This window comes from Gekko japonicus, unplaced genomic scaffold (assembly GCF_001447785.1).
Source record: "Gekko japonicus isolate JY-2015 unplaced genomic scaffold, Gekko_japonicus_V1.1 scaffold6, whole genome shotgun sequence".
Lineage (NCBI taxonomy): Eukaryota > Metazoa > Chordata > Lepidosauria > Squamata > Gekkonidae > Gekko > Gekko japonicus.
This window is the reverse complement of record NW_015166417.1, coordinates 1473744-1494784: the sequence shown is the minus strand read 5'-3', so window position 1 is coordinate 1494784 and position 21041 is coordinate 1473744. Positions and strand designations below refer to the sequence as shown.

General features: G+C 42.9%; 1 protein-coding gene across 1 annotated transcript in view; it reads left to right on the top strand.

Annotated features, from left to right (window-relative positions):
- The window catches only part of CCDC148 (coiled-coil domain containing 148), a 140722-nt gene that overhangs the window by 107551 nt on the left and 12130 nt on the right, over window positions 1-21041 (top strand). The window contains exons 10-11 of the mRNA XM_015411564.1: window positions 6066-6184; window positions 18770-18887. Of these exons, the coding sequence (XP_015267050.1) occupies window positions 6066-6184; window positions 18770-18887 (237 nt within the window). The remainder of the gene's footprint in view (window positions 1-6065; window positions 6185-18769; window positions 18888-21041) is intronic.

The following is a 21041-nucleotide window of genomic DNA, read 5'->3' as shown; positions in this document are numbered from 1 at the left end:
CAGCATTTTTCTCAACCTGGCTCTGATAACCAAGTCAAACAGGGTGGAGGAAAATACTGAAAACCAGCCATGTGTAATGTAAGAAGGAAGAGCTGGGAGGGTTTCGCCGTTTTCCACCAGCATGTGCTGCATTTGTTTTTGAAAATATATCCGGCTTCTCACCTGCTTGAGAATCTCAGAAACACTCACAGGCCAGTACTGAACTTTGTCGTACCTCACAGTGCCAACTCTGCTAACACAAATGTTAAAATGGGACTGTTTTCTCCTCTCTGCTTGGAATTTGGTAAGCGTGGGGATGCCTTGGATAGATTCTCTCTTGCTTGTGAATGTCATCCCAGTTGGATGGGGGGTGGAGTCATGCAAATAAACGAAGATGGGGGAGAGACAACAAACATTGCTAATAACTTTAATAAGAAAAATATATATATATATTTTTAAAAAATTGAAATTAAAATTAACAAACCGCCTATATGCAGCCATACTCTTCCCCTCACATATCCCCACTCACACTATTCTTCTTCCCAAGGTAAGAAGTCTGTGGCCTGTTGGTAGGAGCCGGGGTGGACAGACAGAGCAGTGGTTACGAATGCCAGTGCCAAAACAGTCTCCCACGTATGTGTGGATAATGGCAGCTGTTGGTCTTCTTTAGCACCAGCGGCATACTTGCGTTTGAGAACATTGCCTGCTTCTCCAGTGTTGATTCCCCTCTCACGTAGAATAATTACACTGGCACCCTAGAGGGAATCTGAATTTATTGTTGATTGTATTTTATTTTCATGGGTAAACACTCTGTAAAGCAGCAAACCACACTGTACGGCAACAAGATATGGTACGATTATACACAAAATATAACCTTTGGGGGGAGACACATAGACTTAAGAAAGAAATGTGCACATCATTCTGTCCAAACCACAGATACGTTTGCTGCCTGTATGCCCCTCCAAAAAAAAAATCAGGGCCAAGAACATAGGAAAATGAAATGAAATTGAACTGTGAAATGGCAGTGTTTGAGGCTGTGTATGTGTTTCTGGAGATGGGTATCTATATCTAAGATTTGAATTAATTTAAATACTGAATGTGCAGATTTTAGAGGTTATTATAGTTTAAATCTAATTCACATTCCAGTGCTATAAGTTGTCTAATTTGTATATTGTTTAAATTTAAATTTTAAATTGTGATGGCCAATGGCTACACAATAAATTTTACTACTACTGTGTATGCCCCTCCCCCCCCCTCTATCCCCACCCAGGTGCTAGGGTTTGGCTCAGAATGGGAATGTATATGATGCTGATCGCAGGTCATATATTCAGATAATTATGCCAGAGAGGCTGTTGACACTCATAATGTTTTACGAGGAAGCATTATTTATCTCTTATGCAATACTCTATAAAACTAGGCAATTAATGAAATAGGACTGATTTTATTATAAGGCATAAACACATCCAGAGATAGTTAGCAGGACTATTGTCATAATGAGATGGCAGTTGCCCTTTCTATCCTAGTGGGCACATAAACATGCCTTAAATAAAATTCTGGTTAAGATTAATAAAGTCCCATTATATTTCAACCCTCAGTTGGTATGTACTAGTCCACTAAAATATCAGTATTTCTGGAAAGAACTGTTTTTCACTGAACATGTCTAATGATTTTCGTGATGGGATGACATAAGTGCGTTTTAAAGGAGATCAGTCCCAGAAGTCACTGAGCCGTAAACATTGTCAGAAAGCTGAACTACCCTTTTGCAGAACATGCAAAACAGATATATTCAGGCAGGCTTTTTTTTTTTAACACAAAGGGACTACAAAACATCTGTGTAATGGAACAGGACCAGTCGCTTCCATAACAGCTAGTATTACAGTCCCTTGCATTGATTGTTGTATGTATCACCTCCCTTTTTTACTGAAATGCCCCCTGACTTTGTAACCCCTTTTCTTTGCTATGGGATGCCATGCCTTAGACAGTTTTGATGCCTTAGATAGTTTTAGTTCACACTTTCTCCCAGTTCTGTCTTACTGCATTGTTTATTGGAAGTCTTTGCTGTCTGATAGAACGGCATTATATATTTTGTTAAACTGCCTTGAGTCTCAGTGAGAAAGGAAACTATAAATTATGAGGATGGTGGTAAGCATGTTTCCAGTAGCTTGTATGAAATGCTTGTTTTCTCACAAGAGCTGCCATTGTATAGAGCTCCTCCAAATCCCTAGCTCAGAAGTAGTGCCATTGGCTTAGTTCAAATCAGTCCATAAGAGGTGGTGGTTTAAACAGGCTGGGGAAATTTGTGTGTCGTGTGCTTGGAAGATGTTCCACATACCAAAACTACGTGTCTGGAGGACTCTTTACATCACATTGTAGGAGTTCCTTTCCCCCTTCCTCCATTTGAATTTGCTTGTAGAAGTCTTCATATGGATATTTAGTGCGTATCAGGTACACTGAGAAGATGTGTGCCTCCGAAATGTAGGAGAGTGCCAGAAGTCTGCAAAATGGATGACAATCTAGCTCCCACTTCAAAGGAATTAGGTTGGCACTATCATGTCCTGCCCTTTTGATTTTACCAATACAGTAGCTTGGAGACCCACTGAGAGTGTAGACTGCCATCTAGTGTACATTTGAATACCCTCAGGAATATTATTCGGCGCTCTAACCACTCAGCTCATAGTAAAACAGAGAGGACCAAAGCTCTTAAAGTTCTTTAGGATCTCATAAAACATGTGTAGAAACAAGGGGTTATTTATGTACTAAAAATTCTTCCTAGGCATCCTAGAACACATCCATTTGCATTACTTTTTGCTGTTTTTGTTTTTAATGAGGCTATTAATTTTCTTAGCCATAAATTATTGATGCGTATTTTCCATCTTAAGTTCAACTGAATGATGTATTCCCTTACTCCCTACCCAGGGTAAATGTTATAAATCATACCCTTTTGTGGTAATCACAGTTTTATTCCTCTCGCCAATATTAAATGGCGATATTTATTTTTCCAAAGAAATGGTAGCTAATGAGCCTTAGGCATAACACTTAACTTTTTGTTCTCATTTATGCAGTAGCCAAATCGCTGGCTCACAGCTTTAATGCCAGTAGCTCGCAGAGTAGAATTTTTGCTCACAAGACTCCACAGCTTAGAGGGAACATTGTTATTTTTGCACTGGAAGGAGGACTAAAAGCCTAGAGGTACTGTAAAATAGGAGAAAGGCGGGGGTGGGAATTAATATATGACATAGAATTTAGATTTTAATTTTTGAAAGAATGTTACTTCAGAGGGAGAGGCTGGTTTGGGGAAGAGCCTGGAAAGTGACATCACAGGAAGAGGTGGGGTTTTGGTGCAGTGTACTGGAAGTGACATCATCAGAAGGGGAAGTGATGTCACAGGAAGTGACGTCACAGGAAGTGACATCACAGGAAGTGATGTCACAAAAGTCTCCTGGCTCCACCCCCAAAGTCTCCTGGCTCCACCCCCAAAGTCCTCAGATATTTCCGAATTTGGATTTGGCAACCCTACTCAGTGGGGATGTGATGCCATAGAGTCAGTCTACCCTCCAAAGCAAGCAAGCAAACAAAGCTGCCCCTTTCTCCAGGGAAACCGGCATCCGTAGTCTGGCAATAATTTGTAAACCTGGGAGAACTCCAGGCCCCACCTGGAGGCTGGCAACCCTAACGAACCACACACACACACACACAGAGAGAGGAAGAGGCTACATTTCTCCTGATAAATTATTTGGTGGAAAATGAGAAGAGGAGAGGAATGAATCCAGTCCCTCACTGTCACTCCAGATCAGCTGCTTGTTTTGGTTTTCATTACTTTGAAAATGCTTTGCTTTTAGATCAAAGTAGAAATCTCTCTGGCACTAAAAGCAAACTGCCCCATTATTTCCCAGGCATGTTGGGTGGGCAAGGAGATAAGGCAGTTAGGTAAAACAAGGGCACCTCCACCACCGTTACTAGGCTTCAAAGAACGCAAGCATCTTACTGGATTGCAGTCTCTTCTTAGTAAGTAGAAATATCTGAACAGGTTCTTCGACTGTAGATCAGCACAGCCTTCGACTGGATGTCCTAGCTTTTCTTCTTTTCTCATGACCAGGAGCACTGTGCTCCTTGGTTCTGTTTTTAGACTTGGGGATAAGCTATCAGATAGTTAGTGAGATAATGTTGTTGTTGTTGTTCAGTCGCACAGTCGAATCCGACTCTTCGCGACCCCATGGACCAGATCCCGCCAGGCCTTCCGGTCTTCTGCCATCCTCTGACGTTTGCTCAACTTTATGTTCGTTGCATCTATGACACTGTCTAACCATCTCATCCTTTGCCGTCCCCGTCTTCTTTGACCTTCAATCTTTCCCAGCATCAGGGTCTTCTCCAGTGAGTGCTCCCTTCTAATTTGGTGGCCATAATAATAATTGACCACTATTTTGGTTTCCCTGCGATTCAGAGGAATGACATAGGTGACAAGGATGATTCAGTCACCGTTTGACAACCACAGCATGAGGTGATGACTTGCTGTGTATTAACAACGTAATAATGTATGGATCCATTCTTGGGTGTCGGAGTATTTGCATTAATATGCCTGTAGTTGGCTACAATGAATATTGCCCTTGGCCTTCTCAGAGAAAGCTGATTTTTGCTCCTGTGTCAAGAAGAGGGTGGCCTGTCTCCACGTGGCACCTGGAGATCTCACACTCTTACCAATGATCTCCAGACTATCAAGATGGGTTCCCCTGGAGAAAATGGCTGCTTTGGAGAGTGGACTTTATGGTATTATAACTTGCTGAGGTCCCTCCCCTCCCCAAACCCCACCCTCCTCGGGCACCACCCCGAAAATCTCCAGGTATTTTCCCAACCCAGAGCTGGCAGCCCTAGTCAAGAATAATTTATCCGTTTCTTCTCAGTGATCCATTCAGTGGCTGATGTGTGACTTGGTCTGTGCTTCAGTACTGCTCTCATTTAAATACATGGAAGATTTATCTTGTATAAATTGCTGTTTAATATATTTTTAACAGTAGATCATGACAGTCTGCAGAGAGCGAAAAACAAAGCTTATGGTGATTCCTAACTTGTTTACTTCAAAGAAGTCAAGCTTTTTTTGGGAAGGGTAGAATTGAACTGCCTTTCCTTTGAGTTTATTCGAGAGAAGAAACCGTCATTTCAATTTAATTAACCTTTTGGTTTATCTCTGTTGTGGGCTGACTTTTTTTGGTTTGTTTGCAACAGAGGAAGTGCTTGTCCTATTAATTAGCCTTTGCTCCGAGCAAACACATCTATGGCAGTTGAATGTCATTCAGTAAACATTGCAGCTGAATCTCTGGCTTCTAAATCTGTAAGAGTATTTTCTGTATATTTTCTCAAGTTACAGTATCAGATCTTTGGTTTGTCTGTTGGTTCTAGCATTGATCAGATAGGTGAAACCTCATACACAATGGCTGTTTTCTTTGTCAGCTGCTTGTGACGTTTTCTCTCAGTTATGCTATTTAAAAAGTCGGAAGGGGGGGGAAGCAAATGTCTAACTTGTTGCAGTTTTGTCTGTATGTCTCTCTTGTGCCTTCTTGGATGCTACCTTTGAAATTTACAGTACTCTTCTGTAGCTATCTGTAAGACTTGATTTTGAGCACAATACTCACATGGCAAAGGAACTTACCTTTGGGAGTTTGCACTCACATGGAGTCTGTACTTGCTCATCTAGCAGCTCAGTTGAAATGAAATGCCATGCGAGTGTGAAGTCCCATGGGTAAGTTCTTTATGCCTTGTCAGCGTCAGGTTTAAATCAGTCCTAATTCCTTGATTGAAGATAATTTGCTTCCTTCCTGATAGGCAGCATGATAAAACCTCTCTTTAATTCCTATCACCAAAAAGAATGGAAAAAGAATGCTATAACAGATGCCACCAGGCGTAGTAATTCTTCAAGACACTTTCTCCACTTTCATTTTGAGAATATGAAATGAAAGGTTAAACTGCTATTGCCGGCAATGTGCTTTGGGCAAATATGACCATTATTATAAAGAGAGAGAGAGCCTTTATTCAGTGATAGAAGCCCCCCCTTTCATTATCACCCCTGTTTTTTGGATCTTTTTTAACCTTAGGTGAAAAAGTACTGGGCTGAAAAGCAACGCAAGTGGCAGGAATTAGAAGCAAAAGATCTACTGCGTTTGGCGGAATTTAAGAAGTTAATGGCTGAACAAGTCATTAAAGACAAAGAAAGGTAAGGCCAGAAAGGGGAATGTGGTTTGCTGGGTCACGATTGGGAGCAAAGCTTCTTTTGTTTACATCTTTATATATTGTATCATGGTTATTCCTAATGTTAATAATATTCTTAAGATTATTTTTCCTTAAAATTACTGCTATTTGCTTTATTTAGGATGATGAAAAGTACACAGACGGACGAGTGATTTCAGCTTAGCGTACTTTATTAGATCAAGAACAAGACAAAACTAACCAGCTCGCAGGCTGGTTTATATGTGCAAAAACCCCGCACCCAAAACACACCCACACACAAGTGATTGGCTATTTACAGTGGCCGAGAGTTCCATAGGCTCTCGGCCGGGAGCCTAGCCTGCCGATAGGTGCCGGCTAGGATCCGCTTGTCCCATTGTTACAGAGAGTGAAGCTTGGCCGCTTCGTATGACCACGTGGTGAAATGGCCACGCACGTGGTCTGGGATGGATACATTACAGATGATGTATCTATTTATGTGTTTGTCTAGTACATTATTATCCTGCCATTCCTCTGAGAGCTGGGGTTGCCAGTTTTGGGTTGGGGAATACCTGGAGATTGGGGTGGGGTTTTTTTGGAGCCTTAGGAGGGCAGGGTTTGGGTAGGGGCAGGACTTCAGTGGGATACAACGCCACAGAGTGGCCGGTTTCCCCAGGCGAACTGATCTCCCTAACAAGAGCAGTTCTGCCACCTCCTTTTTATAGTCATAGCTGCTCTATAATGTAGGTTAGGCTGAGAAAGAGAGAGAGTGAGTGTCCCAAGGTCACCCAACATGTGTCATGCTAGAGTGGGGATTTCAATCCAGGTGTCGCAGACCGTAGTCCGACACTTAACCACTGCACTCCACTGGCTCCTTTCTCAGAGCAAATACATTTGGTGGGTTATTGTGGCAGCACTTACGTTCTTTCCCCAGGCATTCCACTGCTCTTGTGATGCGAACCAGCCCCAAAGTCTAGTTCCATACAGTGCAGAGGGGTGTGCGGGGTACTGACCTTGCATCTTCTCCTGAAGCGATTTGGACTAGTTTCCAGGCTATAGATGAAGCTGCCTCCTACAGAGTCATTGGGCCACCGCTAGCCCGGTGATGGCTGCTCTGACTATCCGCAGCCTCCTCTCAGGCGCCAGTGACACGTCTTTCCTCTATGAAGGCTGTCCTGTAGCTTTTGGCTCAAAAGATTGATCTGAGCGTGGGCTGAGCAGAGGAGAACAACTTTCAGACGCTGTCAGCTTCCGTTCCAAGATGAGGATGCCCTCCAGCTTTCCCATGGTTCTGATTAGGCTGTCTAGTTATGTTTAGGTCTCTTTTTTTATTATTATTGTCGTGTCAACCACGAACGAGGGAAATTAAACATCTCCATTAAGGCAGCAGTAGTGGGTATCGGTAGCCTTCTCTGCTTAGTTGCATGGCACCAAGCCCCGTGTTTTTATTTCTGAGTACCGTATGTAGGTCCATAAGGTCATTTGTCGATGCTTTAGGACATGTTTCATCTTGTGCCTTCAGTGCAGCTGTTAATCCTTTTGGGAACTGAGATCTCAGCAGATTTCGCCGGGAGGCCAGTAAGGGTCAGGAGCACAGTCTCAATATTTTCAGTGGTGATTACACAAATCCAGCAACTTCAGTGATGACAACAGTTCGGGTTCCGATGACTAGGTTTGGAAGGGATTTCTCCCCCCACCTCCCCCAGTAATATCTCCAGTTGAGATAAGTACTTTCCTAATGAGGCTCAGAAGCCTTAGGCTGAGATAAATCCTTGAGAATTAATGTCTTCGATGAATAAAAATGTGCTAAACGGCTGTTATTATAAGTGGGTTATAGCAAGGAATGTTTGTTTGAGATGTGAACTGCGTGTAAATGTCATATTGCTTTGCTACAGTAACTCCAGGCAGCCTGTCTTCATCAGCTTGAGTTACACCCAAGCCCTGGAACACCCGTGAAGTTCCCCTGAGAGATCTTTTGAGCTAGCATCCTATGGCTGCTCTTCTCTATCGTCTAAGTACCATACAAGCCTCTTTAAATCAAACACACACACCCGGCTTCTGCCAGTTGCATATGGGTGATTTCTCCTGCCTCCTGATTGACCCTGACTCTGGCTTACAAAGCTTTAATTCTCAACGCAAGTAAGCCTCTCTCCTCCCCTACCCCAGCAGCTCAACTGCTTTTACCAGACAGGTAGGGCTTTCAGGGAAGTTAGCAACAAAAAGTTTCATGCACTCTCTTGCCTTCCCAGGTGTTTTGAGTGACATCTGTTTGTCTTTTCTGGTGGGAGTGTGTATAAACATTTACAGAGCCTTTGAATGCCAAAAGCATTTTATTCCAAGGCACTGTCAAGTCTTCCCTGTGTATTAATGTCAATTTGCCCTTTTCACAGCTTCCTTCACCATCTCTCTTTATCAACTCTAACTTCCCTCCTTTTTCCTTAGAGTCCTTTTATTGTTTGTTTTCTTTCTTTAAAACCCCCCCCCCAAATTTGTTCCCCCACCACCACCCCTACAGCAATTTACCTGCAGTCCTTTCAAGCTCCAAACAAAGAGCTTCAGGCCGAGTTATCTTCATTGATCTGCCTTTGAGCTCCATTCATTACATAACCTCTGCTCTGAAGCATCAGTTCTGCTTAAAGTATCCACTTATCATAGCCTATCCCTACTGACGTAGAAGGCATACATTTCCAGGATCTGACGACCGGTCGATCAATGCCACCAAATCTGTATTTTAAGTGTCAGGAGAGAGATGCAGTTGTGAATCGGTCTTTGTACCTATATGAGCTCTTTGTGAACCCCAGGGCTTTTTTGGTAGAAAAAGCCCAGCAGGAACTCATTAGCATAATAGGCCATACCCAACAGCAGGAACTCATTAGTATATTAGGCCACACCACTGACATCACAGCTCATTTGCATATTAGGCCATACCCCCATGTTACCAGAAGTGTGGTCATCCAGCCACACCCACCTTTTGCTTCTTATTCTCTTTACCTCATTTGTTGTCAAAACCCAGGGCTTTTTGCATGTTAGGCCACACACCCCTAATTGTAGCCAATCTGAATGAGTTTCTGCTGTTGGGACTCCGTTCCTCTGCGTTCCTGCCCAAAAATAGCCCTGGTGAACCCTTCTTATAGTTGCTGTGAATCCAACCCTGTGCAGGGCAAATGGCAGAAGTCCTCACGTGTTTGTTTGGATATCCAGTTTTAGTCTTAGTGGATGAGGGTAAAATGGAGGAGAGGAAAACAATGTAAGCCACTTTGGGTTCCCACTGGGGAGAAAGGCCAGCTGTAAAGGAAACAAATAAATAAATCCAAAGCAGACTTTGATTCTGAAGATACAAGTGTTTATCGATTAGGGAATTTGTAGAAGTGAATATTCTGGAAAATTTGTAAAGGTAATAAAGACTAAGGAAATCTTTATTTTAATAGCTGGAAAAAATATATAAGCAGAGAGCTAACTCTCCATTTTGGAATTCCATCACAGTAGAAAGTGGGAGATGAGATTCCATTAAGAGATTTATAGTGCAATTCTAGGCTAGGGTTCCCAAGTTAGTTTGTCTTCACGGCGGGGGGCTCCCGGATAACATCCTGAGCGTGCACGCGCACGTGAAGCGCGCACACGCCGCATGCACGTCAGCCGGATGTGACGTGATGACACTGGGCACGCTGGGGACGGGGCCACAGCCATCTGAGGGGAAAACTCTATGTTGTCCCCTCAGATGGCTGTGGCCCCGCCCCCAGCGTGCCCGGCGTCATCATGTCACATCCGGCTGACGTGCACGCCGGGGTGGGGTTCCCCCCGGGGCCTGATTCCGCGGCGGCAGAAATCGGGCCTCCAAAGCGGGGGATTATCCGCCCCCCAGGGGGACTTGGCAGCTCAGTTCTAGGCAGAGTTACCTCCTTCCAAGTCTATTGAAGTCAACAGGCTTAGAAGGGTGCAACTGTGCTTAGGATGGCAGTGTCACAGTCCTTTTACTCATAAACCTTAGGCTAAAGATAGAAATGTCAGCCATGTATACTTGGGCCCAGACTTAATCATATCACAAGCCCAGGCCAAATCAATATTTCTGAAAAGGTATGTAATCCTGTCAGCACTTAGTGGCTTCAATGATAATAATCTTGTAGCTAGAAATTGATGGTATAAAGAAAAGTCCATATTCTTTGGCTCAGCATATCACTAAGAGAGCCTGGGTCCTTACTAGACTTATTAGTGCTTCACTCAGGGAGGGGAGGATTCAGGACAGCTATGAACCTTCAGCTATTAGGGTCATGCTAGCTAAAAACAGCACTATATTGTACACAGACTTCCTAGCCAACTGATTCCTCTTTAAGACATCCCTTTTGGGGGGCCAGGTTTTTGAAGGGCTCTTGACACTCGAAGGGACCATCAATTTTTCTGGACATTCCAGTCTGTTTATTTTGTTGAACAAGTTTGAGTCCAGTGGCACCTTTAAGACCAACAAGTTTTTATTCAAGGTATGAGCTTTCGTGGAACCAACTGCTTTCGTGGCCTCGGAGTGATCCTCACTTTGAGACTGATAGTGTCACAGACATTTATCCTTTATCACAAAATCTCTGAGAAGTTGCCCTGCCAGAAGTTGCCCTGCGAGTCTGGAGTTTGGGTTATTGCTTGCCAAGCAAGGCTGTGGATGCTAGGGCCTGATCTTGCTTAGGAACTTGCTTAGGTCCCTGCCTCCTGCTGTCTAAAGACAGTATCAGGGGTGAGGAAAATTAAAGTCTCCTTCAGTGTTGTCGACTGCTATATTCTCCGATCAAGCATTGGTCTTTTGTTGTCAGACTGTGCCAAACCTTTTTTAAAAAAAAAACAAAACAAAAACACTGTTGAGTGTCAGAGGTTACAGAGCTATAAGTAGACAATATTGACTCCCGTGCTTTGTACTTTCACATATTGCTTCTGAGAGAATTGTGGATTCCAATTTTAGTAGTAGGATATTTATCAGGTTACCAGGAAATGTCGTCTCAAAAGAAAAGAGTAATAACATGACAAAAGCAGAGGCTGAGCAAGCAGGCAGCTTGGGGGGGGGGGGGGTTTGCAATGGAAAGAAAGGGGCAAGAAGAGGCCGCTTCTGCGACTGAAGGACAGAGGAGGTCCCAGTGTCCTCACTGACATATATGAGGTAACAATGTGGGCATGGGACAGCAGAACTGGCACCAGACTGATGCACAACTGATGACTAGGTGGGAATGCCTACAGCAGGCTGCTGAAGTTGGAACCTGCACTGGGCATCAGGGGTGTAGACTTCTCAATTTTTTTGGGGGGGGGGCACAGGGCTAACCCTGCTCCAGGCCCACATTTAGTAATCTATATTAAATTACTTAAATATGAAATTATTTATATTTCCAAAAACCATATGCCATCAGTCATTAATCATGTGGTTTTAAAAATATAGTTTTTCACTCGTAATAGTCTGAATCTCAGTCAAAGAAAGAGGGCTCTGTGAGAGGAAAGATGTCATGAATTCATTCACTGAGACAACTGGAGTAAATATTGCATTTGTGTATGAAAGGAAATACTTCCTCCCCCTCTCTCTTTTCCTCACAACTTAGGCTGAGTACGTGACTGGCCCAAGATCATATAGTGTGCTTCGTGACTAAGTAGGGATTTGAACTGGTCCCCCCAATCTTAGACTAGCACTCTAACAACTACACCACTCACATACTGGATACTCAGTATGAATCTTCAAATGCATCTCAGAATCCACAGTAAACCTACATTAAATACTGGCTTCTTAGATATCCTGACTGGAAATTATGGGAGCATTTGGTTGGTTGAAGTGGAGTCCAGGACAACAGAATCCTCTCACTCTTTATATTTGATTAACCAGCTTTATCTCCTCCCCCCACCAGAGACAAAATAATTTTTTCTCAGAGACAAAAATAATGGCTATTCCAATATGTTCCATTTATTTTTCTCTAATGCTACAAGTCTCAGGATACCAAAATCACCCTAATTTCCAGCATTTAAGCCATGGGCCTCGTCTCCCCCTGTTCCCTCATACACATGGCTAAAGACAGAAATATTTTCATGTCCTCTATTTCTTCTTCTCTAAAGCTCCAAGTCCCAGGATACCAAAATCACCTTAACTTCCAGCATTTGAGCCACAGGCCTCTGTTCCCCCCAAAAAGTCACATCACTAAAGACAGAAATATTCCTACCCCTCCATTTCTATTTCTCTAAAGCTGCAACTCTCAAGATACCAAAATCACCTTAATTTCCAGCATTTGACCCACAGGCCTCTGTTCCCTACAAACATACGTAGCTAAACACAGGAATATCCCTATCCCCTCGATTTCCCCCCCCCTAAAGCGGCAACTCCCAGGATACCAGAATCACCTTAACTTCCAGTACATTGTTTTGATTATCCACAGGTTGAAAGTAGGGGTTTTAAGCAGAACTTCCAAAGATCCCAAGGAAAAAATGATGTGAGGCAGCAGAAGGTACTCCTGTGTGACAAGTAAATGTCCCAAAGTCCCAGAGAAAGAAAGCAGAGTTGGCAGCCTCTTTACAAGTGGAGAGGATGAGACTGAACAGTTTAAGCCCAAGCATCTTAATGATGCTACTTAGCAGCCCAGGGGGCACAGCCTCCTCTGGGAAATCCTGGGGGCATGAGCCCCACTGCCACCCGAAGTTTATGACCCTGCTGGGCATTATGGACCACTCAGGGCTATATACCTTCATAATGCTTGCCAACTGTGCTGTGCCTCTACTGTAGCCTTGTATCTACTTCCAGTAAGGTCATTGGGTCTCCTCTTGTTACTGTTCCTGGTTCTTACATCTCAGTGAACTACCTCACCAGCCACTGCTGGCCAAGGTGTCATGTAAACTTACAGAGTGTCTGCATTTGTACATTGGCACATGGATTTACACTGAGTTATTTTTTCTGTAGTTACAGATTTTAGAATTTTTTAAAAATTAAAATACTTTGGATTGCAGTGTTAGGATTCTTAGAAAGCTAAGCAGAGTTACACCCTTCTAAGCCCATTGACTTCAATAGACTTAGAAGGGTGGAACTCTGGTGGCATTGCACTGTCGGTGTCTCAAAACAGATTGTTTGCAAAACCACATCTTGCCAATCTCAACGGTAAAATAAAAAAAGACCTCTCCACTATGCATGGTGTTGCTAGATTTCTGTACATCCAGGGTCCATTCTAGATCAGCTGGGATTAGGTACATCATTTTGCAATATGTGTTTTCTTGAAAGAGACCACCATGTATTTAGATGATGGTGGGGGTCGTGTAAATAAATACATAAATAATTGATGGAATGGTAGCTGAAGAAGATAGATTGTTTGACAAAATTCTTAAACTGGATGGAAGTGTGTGGATCACTCTCAGATTGGTTGGTTGACTTTTAAAAGCAAGATAACTGGACGGAGTGTTCCAGATTGATGCCGTGGGTCACATCCTTTAGCATCTTAGTAGTTTCTTAGTATTCATCAACAGGAGCCTGAACAGGAGGAAACTGTTTCTGACTCAAGTGATTAAATTGGGAATGCAAAACTAGAGACCGGATTATGTTATCCCAGATCTCAAAGGTCACGCAGAAGCAGAATTTATCAGAAAAGGAAACCGGGGGTGCTCTTTCTGTCCCTTACATGCTTTTGGCTGATACAGAAAATGCTTTCTTCGCTGAACTCCTTTGAATCTTATGTAGATATTTATTCCTGTCAAAGTAGAAAATACGTTACTTGGTGAAATATTGTCATATTTATAAACATGTTCCTGGTGCTCTTTTAAAGCTGTTATAATAAATATGGTAGCTTGGTTTTCTGTTAAATATGTATGAGACACTATTCTGAAAGCAATTTTAATGAAATTATGCTTATCGGAAATTACATAAATGTGTATTCATGGTACTTCAAAAGATGGTTTTACTGAAACCAATAAACTAAGCTCATTTTTCAAGTTGCTATTTTTTGCAAAGAATGTGACAATCATGATACTTAGTCGGAATTGGACATGGGGTGTCGATGGGGAAAGCAGCAGTGACACAATTCTTTATTAATATTCCAGTTTCCACACATGTGCAATCAGAGAAAGTGGACTCTGCAGTAATAGCATTAGGATGCTCTTCCAGACGCTCTTGTACACACAGACATGCCTAGACGATTTTACTCTGTGCAAGTCCCAAATGCCCTCATGTTCTTAGTCCTCAGGACAGTTTTCATACCAGACAGTATGGCGTTGACTTTTTTTCCTTCAGGTTTTTTCCTTATATAAATACTAGAACTGTTTGACCAGAGCTTTTATCTGTGTAGATATTGATAGACTGGAGATCAACAACCGATGGTTTGACACAGGTTTCCATTCCTTTGAAAAATGGCAGATGTAATACCCTTGTACAGAACCATGGTGTGGCCTCATTTGGAACAGTGTGTACAGTTCTGGTCGCCATATCTCAGAAATGATATTGCGGAACCGGAAAAAGTACAGAAGAGGTCAACCAATCCAGTGCAAGAGGCACCATCAGGGAAGGCCTTGGTCTTTGTGCCCTGTTGTTTGGCCCCTGTGTGAAACAAGAAGTTGGGCTAGATAGACCACTGGTCTGTTCCAGCAGGCTTCTTCTTATGTCGCTATGATATAGACATACATTTTTTTTGTTCCAGGGTCACCTCTTGAAACAATATAAATATTTGTTTTTCAGAGTAGCCCCTGGAACACCACATCATGAGCTTTCTTGTTTTTTTTTAACCCTCCACTTTAATTTTTGGGATCTTTTTCTGCAGCATCTCCCCTTCTTCCTTCCCATCACTATCACCACTTGTACTTTCCCCTCCCCTCTCTTACCACTGCCCTGCCCAACATCCTCTTTCCCACAAGTTAATAATTTACAATTGGTTGAAAAAAGGGAATACATAATTAAGATGGAAGGGAAGAGAAGTTAAAGAGACAGTGGTTCTGAGAAATCTCATTGATGCTTTGACTGGCTTCATGGGACAGCCTGCACCCACAAATGTGTACTAATTTTTTAAAAAATGGTCACAAATTCAGGTTCAAAAAACCCCAAAGCATCCAAAATGGGATGAATGTGTTCATCATGAACAGTAATCTTTCTTTTACACCATCTTCAACTCTTGTCAGCCTCCACCCGTAAATATGAAGCTACCAAAGTATGGGAAAAATCACCCCTTTTGCTCCAGGAACCCTCAGATACTCATGACTTCTTTTGTACATTTTATATTTGGAAATCAGCCAAACCCCTAGAAAGTCCTGATCTTCTTTCCTTTCCTTTCTTCATTCTGGAATTATTCATTGTCAGGCATTGACATCATCCCACTCAGTTTCTCAGGGATGCTTTTCTTCTTCTTCTTTTTTTGGAAGTGGTCCAGCATCAATATCATCCTCTTGTTACTCATCTTAGAAAAGGCTCCCTTAATTAGCAACTCTTGTTCATGATTGAGCAATCTTACTGATTACTGTTTTCACTGTTCCAGTTGGGAACATTAGAAGTCTATCACTATAAGGCCACAAAGAATTGTTAGCTCTTTTTTGGGTGGTGTTCACTTCAAAGATTGCAAGTTGCATTTTGGGCAAGATAATTTTATTGTGAAGTGCCTCTGACTGCTGCTTGTATCCTGTAACTCATCAGCAGAAGGTGCCGATGATCACTGATCTCCCCACTGAGGGAAGAGGACAAATGGAGCTACTTCACCCCCCTTCCCACTGAATCTTCCTGACCTGCATGTCCATTCTTGTCCCACAACCCCAGAAATAAATTTTCCTAGGGTTGGCAGTGGCTGCTTGGGAAAAGGAGGGGAAAGCTTGGAAGATCAAGAATCCTTGTGCAGTCTTCATGTCATCATTGCAAGGAGTTCCTGCTACAAAAAGAGCCCTGGCAGAGGTATGCATTTGGATCTACCCAAGCTGAAAATATACCTGAAAAATAATTTATTAGTATTTTTCAGGTATATTTTAGCTTCTCAAATGCATCCGGATTTTCTTGGGAAAACCGTGGAAAAAAACCCAAGAAAATCCTGGATATATTTGGGAATTTTGGGTAGATCTGAAAACAGCAGAGAGGCGGGAGAGAGCAACCCAGCCGGGATCAGCTGTGCCCATGGGGAGCCGATCTCTCCCCACAGGGGCAGCTCTGCACTGCCTTTCCTTGGAGCTCAGTTTAAACTGGGATGCAGGAGGACCAAGCCAGCCCCAGGATCAGGCTGGCATTTCTTATTGGTAATTTTTTTCACGGGTCTACTGAACCTGAAAAAAAATTGGGCTTTCCGAAAAATCCTGGATCCAAATACCATACCAGTATTTGGATCTGGGATTTTTCAGGAATCCTGAAATTGTAAAGTAAACAAGAAGTAAATGAGAAGTAAACAAAAATTGCACACCCCTAGTCCTTGCTCTGGCTCCAACCTAATACAACCTACAAATATTGCAACTTGATGTCTGTTTTCTACCAACCATGTAAACTCCATTTACTAGGCTGATTCTCACAATCCAGTATGTGGTATTGTATTCTGATTAATTTTGTGCTCACAATCACAAGGTCAGGTTATAGCGTCACTGTTGGCCCAGAAACCGTTTTATAGATATTCAGATTTTATTACACTAAAACTTATCCTGATTAATTTTGTGCTCACAATCACAAGGGCAGGTTATAGCGTCACTGTTGGCCCAGAACCCGTTTTATAATAGATATTCAGATTTTATTATACTAAAACTTATTCTATGTTGACATGATCATCTGGTGAAAGTTCCACAATATCACCCTCTAAATTTCTGAAAAGCTGTTCTCAGCGTACATCTTCTAGCTGGATTTTGTAGTCATGTACAGGTAGCTGAAATCAGTCCTGTTGAACTGAACAGAGGTTATTTTTATGACTGCGTGATTAGGACTGTGGCATTTGTCTGCTAGCGATGCACATGGGGACTCAAATAGGTAAGAATAACAATTAGGAAAATATTACGAATACAGTTTAGTCATTTGTTAAGACCTTCTGCAGATGTTTCAATTAGTGCTGTAATTAGGGATCAATAAATTCTAATAGCCTCTGGTTCTTCCTGGTGGCTGAAGGCATCTTTGTATTATTGACCAATGCACGTAAGAAATGTCATCCTGGTTTTCATGCTAAAGCGATACAAGCGCTGGTGTAATTTCGCTGGTGTAATTTTATCAGGGCTTTAATTACATTGTGTGCTTATATCTATGTTTTATTTAAAGAACTTGTAGGACCAGAGGTGTCAGTCACAGAAAATGGGTGCCCTTTTTATTGTACTGATTTTTTTTTACTGATTTGTAGATCTTCTTTGGCTAGGCATTGTAATGTGGCTGTTCTGGTATAAACATTGTAGTGCGTCTCTGATATTTGGTGTACAGTTAACATGTAACTATTAGTTTCAAGGGGTAGCCATGCTGGTCTGCAGTAGAAGAGCTGGATTCGAGTCCAGTAACACCTTAGAGATCATCAAGTTTTTTGGCATGTGAGCTCTTGAGAGTGAAAGCTCTGCTAATGAATGGAACATTGCTCATGAATGTCAGCCTGTAGCAGCCCTCCCACCATGTAGCTTCATCATACCAAGTCTTGCATCAGTTACTATGTATAAAAATGTAATTATTGCAGATGCCTGAGGCCGGAAACCCTTTTCAGAATGGAATAATTAGTCCTCTTCACGCGCCTTTCAGAAGGACCGTAAAACCTTCCTCTCTCTCTCTGGTCTCAGGGTCTGTTTGTTTGGGGTTTTTTCGTTAGCTGATACATAAATTGTTTAGTTTTCCATCTTGGTTTTTTATTTGATTTGATAGGATGATTTTCATTTTTCTCTTTGGTGTTATAAGTTGGTTAGGGCATTTTGCTTATTTATTTAAGATATCTTTACCCCACTTTTCCCCTCAACAGCTACCCAAAGCGGCTCACACTATTCTTCTCTCCTCCTTTGTATATTTCCATCAACACATACACACACACAAACACACTCAAATCCAATCCCCCCCTATAAAGTAGATTAGGCTGAGAGACAGTAACTGGCCCAAGGTCACCAAGTGGGCATCCATGGCAGAGTGGGGATTTCAGATCCTTGTCCAACTCTCTAACCTTTACAGCACACTGCCTCCTCAACATATGTGAAAGTGGCATAGTTTTAAATGTGCAAACATTAGTTGGTTCTCTCTCTCATATGTTTAAATATACATACTTCGATGATGGAAAATGCCACCAAGTCACAGCATTCGTATGGTGAGCCCATAGGGTATTCAAGGCAAGAGACAAACAGAAGTGGTTTGCCATTACCTGCCTGTGTGTAGCAACCCTAGACATTCTTGGTGGTCTCCCATCCTAGTATTAACCAAGGCCAACCCAGCTTAGCTTCTGAGATCTGACGAGATCGGGCCAGCCTGGGCCGCCCATACTCGAAAAATGTGAGTAAGTCATTTGGAATTCTCAACGTTTACCAAGCTTTGACCTACCGCCGTATTATATACTCGTTCAGTCTACACAGATTATTGATTAGATCATCACTTCAGATAAGGTCTTAATTGTGCCTTGTAGATCAGCTAAACAGATCATCCAGTATCAAAAGAGGGGCCAGGAGTGGGTCACTCACTGCCTTTGTGTTTTCCTGTTCCCAGAGTTCAGTTTCGACAAGAACTGCTGAGAGAGCGCTTGATGGAGAGAAAACAAGCAGCCCTTCAAGAAGCCCATGAGGAGGAGGAAAGACAGAGACGTCTTGACGTTCTCAGGCAACAGGTACCTTTTGTTTTTCTGTGTGTGATGTTTTCGTGTGCAATTAAAGCACAAAAACAAAGCACAACATCACAGCAGAGAAATCAATCTGCCAGAGAGTGGTGGGCAGGAAGGGGGTCCTTAGTACTCCCAGTTCTGCCTCCTCACTCGTTGCGTGTGTTGGGATATAACTCTGAGGGAACACTGATACAGTCACGCACGCAGCAGAAACTGTTGACAAGAAAAACTAAAAATAGGCATAATTTTATCTGTGATATGTAGGAAACCGTAGTGAAAGGTGTTCAGGCTCTTCTCAATGGTCATTTCTATGACCTCGACTCAATGAAGCTGTGCTATGACATCTTTTCAGGTTACCTCATGTTGCATTTTGTCTATGGGCGACTTAGCTTTTAGCATCTGTTTTCTGAACAGTACACAGTTGTTCACTCACTGCAACAGACTTAAGGATAGTCCTGGGTTAAGTGAGACCCTGTTCCTTCACTATCTGCATGCATCTGTGTTTTCACAGGCACATTCGTCTTTCTCTTTACATCCTACAAGTTCACTATCCTGAGGGAGCAACATAGCCGTGCTTTCGTTGTTGGTGCACTGATGGTAGCTGTGGCAGGAGAGGGAAAGTTGCCCTGATGTGCTTTTTCTGGCTCCCATGCCTGCACTCTCAGTTTTGGTACTGCTTGAGTAAACTGTACATGGGTGGTCCTCAGGGGTAGTATTAGTTATTCTGGGCAAAAGTCCAGGATGGCATCCCACAACTACTGTCACCCTCTGCTTCCCCTCAGGGAGGCCCCAGCAAGGGGTAAGCCTTTGCCTCTCGCGAGGGGGTGGGAGCCACCACTTCCACCAGAAAACCTCTGCCTGGATGGTAGAGGCACAAGCAGCCACTGCTGCACATCTGCTGCTCGAGCCCAAAACAGGGCGGATGTGTGGCATCAGGATCTTCCTCTACTTCTTCTCCCCCTCCTTCAGGAGGTTGGGGCCATGGGTGGTTGGGAGTCAGTTCTGGATTGGGAAATACCTGGAGATTTGGGGGGTGGAACTTGAAGAGTGCAGGACTTGGGGGGCAGGGACCTCAGCATGGTGCAATGTCACAGAGTCCACCCTTTAAAGCAGCTATTTTCTCCAGGGGGACTGGTCCCTGTCTCCGGGAGATCAGTTGTAAAAGCATGAGATCTCAAGGCTCCACCAGGAGGTTGACAGCCCTAATGGTTGGGTCCCTATGCCACATGGGACCCAGGCCAGTTGCCCCCGTTGCCCCTTGGCAAAGACCACCCTTGCTGATCCTCCTCTGTTAGGAGCTAGAGGACTCCCAGTGTGACAGTGATGAATGGGTCCAGGTTTGGTACCAGGACCAGGGTGAAGGGCTCCTGAACAACCTGCAGTAGAAAAAAATGCACTGGCATACTTTCAGATTTTTAAAAGATACTTACGATAAAAGCAAACCGGTAATTGACATGCAGCATCAAGCCAGGGTTCAGAGTAATCTTCCCCAGTATATTCACTTCGTATTTCTAATTAATTTTAAAATAGCTTGTTGGTATGTCGGGAAAGAATGTATTACTTTCTGTTTCTTCGTTGCATGGTATTTATGATGTTTACCTTTTCTTCCTTTAATTATCTCATGTGATGAAAAGGTTCTATTTTTAAAAAATCTCCCCTAAAATAGCTTCTGTCACCATGGATTTACACACCGTCCTGCTACTGAGCCACAGTGTGAGCTGTCAGGCCCTCTCAGTGCAACTTAAAACATTTTTCTTCAGGATTTTGTTGGGTGATTTACAACCTACAGTGTTCTAGCTGCTCATGCTATTTTGCCTCTGCTGAAGATTAACAGTGCCATCCTAAACAGAGTCATGCCCTTCTCCTGACGTCAGTGGGTTTAGAAGGGTGTAACTTTGCTAAGGATGCTGATGCAACCAACAGCAGTGCCAGAGTGCTCTTTCTTCTGAAATTATTACCAGATGGCAGTGTGACCTGTGCAGGTGCTGAAGTGGCATTTCAGCCCACAATTATTTCCCTGGAATAGTTCTTGCATGGAAGATTTGGGCTTGTGGAACTAATGGAATCCGAACAAGAGAAAGGCCTTCGGGATGTACAAGTTCTGCAAGAAACACTTATCTCTCCCTGTTTAAGGATCAAGATGTTTTTCAACTCTGCTAC